The following is a 4,134-nucleotide window of genomic DNA, read 5'->3' as shown; positions in this document are numbered from 1 at the left end:
TAAATTTCAACTAAAATAACTTGATTTATGTGCTACTTGTGCCTCCTACAACAAAATCTCTTTACCCATAAAAAAGTAACCAGTCTAGTCTTCATCTCTTTGGCTTCTTTGCTAGTGTGAGAAACATAAAAGTCAAAACAATTAACAAAACAGGAGAACTAATTACTTAATTAATTAATACAACAAAGGGAAAAGGGTAGAAAGAGAGAAAGAGGGGGCCAGAAAGTGTGTCCTATGGCCATGATCCAAAGAGAAAATCATCATATTTCCTTTTGTCTTTGAACATTTGTGCTAGAATGTGGCCTTCTAACAAATCTTCCCTGAAACAAATAAAGAAACCAACATCAGTCCCTGAAACAAAAATATAGTTTCTATGATGGGGAACAAGTATAACTAAAATGAGGTTTGGTGTTGCAGACGTGAGCGTAGTCATATTAGTTAGAACGGAACGTGCACTCTTACAAGTTAAAGTCTTTCTCCCCAAAGTTCGAATTAGATTAAAATAGAATATCTCACTTGTATCAAAATAAGTTTTTGTTATTCTATCAAGCCAATCTAATTTGTTTCTCAATTGAATCCCAATTTGTTAATAAGATGGTGTTTATGTTGATCTTTAGTTACTGTAGTGCCATGATCGGTCCGTACGTCCTTCTTTAGGAGATTTTTGAGTTGAGCAACCCTAACTTATGATGAATCTTTGGTAATAGTTCATGAGCCCTAAAAAAGATCTTCGCTCACTCACTTGTCAAGTAAGTTTTTTCTAGCAAGAAGGAGAGAATGGAGATAGAGTTTGGGAGGGGAAAAGGAGAAGAAAACATAAATACAAATCATGAGAAACATGTTGTAAAGTAAGAATCATGACATCTTTATTTTTCTTTTTCGTTTATCTTGGACTCAAATTCATCAATTCGGTGCTAAATCTACTATATTAGTGCGCTTCACCATTTGCACCCACATTCAAATCTCTTTCCACGTCGTCTAGATAAATTAGTATATATTATTATTACTTGCAGATAAAAAAACAAGAATGTTTTAGAAGAAAAGATGTACCTTCATTCTAGGCCGTCGATCGGCATTGACTTTTCTAACTTGGTATCTAATCTTCTTAGAGAAGAGACGGGTACGACGTTTCTCCTTGTAGCGCAACACGCTAGCCTCTCTCAGTCCTCCGACGTCTGAGAATAAATCAATCTGCGCCAACCTGGCCTGCCCAAAACAAACCCAATGATCAACAAAATAATAAGTTATAGACAAAAAAACAAGGACAATTCTATCATTCTATCGTACATTCTTGACTTCCCAATAGATTATGGAGCCATAAAATGGCCAATACCGCCTTCAATAAAATAATAAATATTAATCATTGTGTCCAAAAAGAAAAACCACAAAAAATACTATGATTTCGACCCAAAAATGATACAAAAGATTATAAAAGTAATGATACAAAATAATAAGTTTTAGACAAATAAATACTTTGGCACTTACGGCAAAGAGATCTGATTGGCAAAAATACAAGTGACTTCTCTGTCATTTGAGCTTAAAAATTGTTACGTCAGGATTCAGAATTTTTTTTAGCGAATGCAATTATATGACTCATTACAATTACAGTATCACGTAAGACAATATTAGTCAGAAGAATAACTTAAACAACTGTTCATCCAAATTTTTGTAAGTGAAGTTTTAAGGATAATGAAGTTGAGAAATTATTTTTTTAATAACGATATTATATACATTAAAGAAGAAAGAATGAATGAAGTAAAACGGTAACAAAAAATAAATTAACGCCCAAAATAAATTGCACACCGACTTTATTAGACTGACAAAAAACGGGGGAACTGATTTTTTTTTTTTTTTATATTTTTTTTTTTCAAGTTCCAGACTTTGAACACGTTTAAGTTTTCCGGGAATTCGATTCCCTGGCAGGAGATGAGAAACGTACAGAGACATCATTCCCCGCCGCATCGGATCCCGGCATTTCCTCCGAAAACGGCGACGCTTTGTTCGACCAAGCATTCAAAACGTCGTCGTAGTCCAGTTTTAGCATCAGCCCGGGCTCCTCCTCCACCGGGGGCTTCGGAATCGGATTCGCCTCCTTCGGCAATTCCGCTGCGGTTCTCGTTTCCAACACCAACAGCTTCTCCACCTTCTTCTTCTTCTTCTTCTTGGCTGTGGCCGCGGCTGGAGCTGGGGCGGAACACGACTGAGATTTGTTAAATCTGGGCGAGATTTCGAGAACATCGACGGTGGGAAAACTCCACCAGTTCCCATCATCGACGTGCCTCAACGGCCTCACTCCTCTTCTCGACCCGAACCCGAATTCGAATTTCCCGCCAAATCCGAGCCCCATTGGGTACCCATAACAGGAATTCCAGTTCGAATTCGGGTTCGGATTCGAATTATTCATTTGCTCACCTCCATTGTTAGACTCATCCTCCAAGTCCATGTTCACACTCATACTTCCCATGATGCTATCAATCCCCTCTTCAGTTTCCTCGTCGAGAATCGACTCCGCATCGAAGTCTTCCTCTTGAAAATTGTACCCGTCACATAACTCCATGGAATCGGAATTGCAATTCGGCTGGGAATCGAATTCCCCGGGACTCCGGCACGGCTTCTCGAACGAATTCAGGGACTTGGGCTCGAATTGGGAACTGGGTTTTTCCCGGATTGGGAGGTGGAGCAAGAACCCGGCATTTTCGGCTTCGATGACTCTGAAGGGCAGGAGCAATTCTGAGGATTGGTCGAAGAAAGAGTCGTGGGGTTTAGTGAATTTTCTGGGATTTGTGAAGTTCTTGGAAGAGAAGATGTTGGGGTACGCTGTGGAGAGCAATGCGGCGGCTTCGTTGTATGTTTGGTTTGGCCGTTTTCGAGGGGTACGAGGTTTTCTCGTCGAGATTGCGAGGCCGGAGTTGCTGGATTCCGAGAGAGTTGAGGACGGAGAAGAGGTGGAGGTGAAGGTTGATGTGGACGGCGATTTGACTATGTCAAGCTCGAAGGCATAGGTTCTTCCGCCGCCTCTTAGACACGAAGACATCTTTTGATGATTCCGAGGAACCAAAGGCAAAGACAGAGAACTTAGAAACACAAACAAAACTCAGGCTGTTGAATTGAAGAGCATACACAACAGGTGAGATGAAGTCATGGAATTGTTGAAATTCAAGTTGCTAAAATCTTTGCTTTAGAAGGACAGAAAGGAACTTGAAAAGGTACAAAACCCTAAACCCTAAAAGTAGACGAAACAAAAGGTATTGGGTATTTGAAATGAAAAGTGGGAAAAGGCCAAGCAGTTTTTGTGTGATTAAAAAAGAAAGAACACCTGAGAAATGGGTTTTTTTGAACCTATTGGGTTTCTTTGAACCCACCGATGTGATGTGGGACTTTAACACAAAATCGGAGCAAAGAAATCAAAATTTGATGGGAAAACTGTTGAAGGTTGTTTCAGAAAAACCCAAGAAACGAAACCCCAAAAAGTCCATAGTACGTTTCTATTCTCTCTTGAAAAAAAAGTGTCCCAAAACCCTATAGAGAGAAGAAAACCCAAGTGACTGAAACTATCAAGGGAATTAGTAACTGGGTCTTGGCAGATGGAGAAAAGGAATGGAAATTTCCCAGAGAGGAAAGTTACCCAATAAAGAAAATCGAATACTGTATATGCTGTGGAAATTCAGCACCAAAAACAGAGGGATTGAGGGGAGAGAGAGAGAGAGAGACAGAGACAGAGGAGGTGGAGTTTTTGGAGAGTAGGTCACGAGGCGGACCAAATAAAAGGAAGTAAAGAACCGTTGGGAGGCCTGTAAATATAGCACAAGCATATGAAAAGACAGATTCTATGTCGCTCTCCCCTCTTCTCTCCCTCTCTAAAGAGGCCAGACGGGCACTGAGAGACCGGGAAGTGCCCATGTATGAGTGATGGAGATGATACAGAGGAAGAGACAATGCTCAGCTTCAGCAGTTCTGGCTGTGGGACCCTTTTTCTTTTTTCTGCCTTCTTTTTCTCTAATTTTCTCGCTACCTTTTTACCGTTTCAATCATTTTACCTTGAGTGCATTTTGCTCGCAACCATAATTATAGTACCTAATTATTTGTTACATGTTATTTATTTAACTCTAGTTAAATTTCATATTAAATGTTACT

General features: G+C 39.8%; 1 protein-coding gene across 2 annotated transcripts; it reads right to left on the bottom strand.

The window, feature by feature from the left end:
* LOC126608991 (protein CHLOROPLAST IMPORT APPARATUS 2-like) lies at positions 1–3,909 on the bottom strand. 2 transcript variants are annotated; one of them, XM_050277009.1, is made up of 3 exons: positions 1,940–3,909; positions 1,051–1,206; positions 1–320 (listed from the first exon to the last, which is right to left on the bottom strand). In XM_050277009.1, the coding sequence occupies exons 1-3, from the start codon at positions 3,032–3,034 to the stop codon at positions 261–263; spliced, it is 1,311 nt and encodes a 436-aa protein (XP_050132966.1). In that variant the 5' UTR covers positions 3,035–3,909; the 3' UTR covers positions 1–260. The 2 variants fall into 2 exon arrangements, with proteins under 2 accessions (XP_050132966.1, XP_050132967.1); XM_050277010.1 differs by lacking the exon at positions 1–320 and having other exon boundaries at positions 1,061–1,201.
* Positions 3,910–4,134: the final 225 nt, after the last annotated feature.

The sequence above is a fragment of the Malus sylvestris genome, chromosome 16 (assembly GCF_916048215.2).
Source record: "Malus sylvestris chromosome 16, drMalSylv7.2, whole genome shotgun sequence".
In the NCBI taxonomy this organism is placed as follows: Eukaryota; Viridiplantae; Streptophyta; class Magnoliopsida; order Rosales; family Rosaceae; genus Malus; species Malus sylvestris.
This window is presented reverse-complemented; position numbering and strand designations above follow the sequence as displayed.

Bases quoted from the DNA above. Each gene is read 5' to 3' on its own strand.
- LOC126608991 (XM_050277009.1), bottom strand. From the start codon at position 3,034: ATGTCTTCGTGTCTAAGAGGCGGCGGAAGAACCTATGCCTTCGAGCTT. The intron at 1,207-1,939 runs GTACGTTTCTCA...TGTTTTGGGCAG, and splicing joins CGGCGGGGAATGATGTCTCT to GCCAGGTTGGCGCAGATTGA. The intron at 321-1,050 runs GTACATCTTTTC...TATTTGTTTCAG, and splicing joins ATCGACGGCCTAGAATGAAG to GGAAGATTTGTTAGAAGGCC.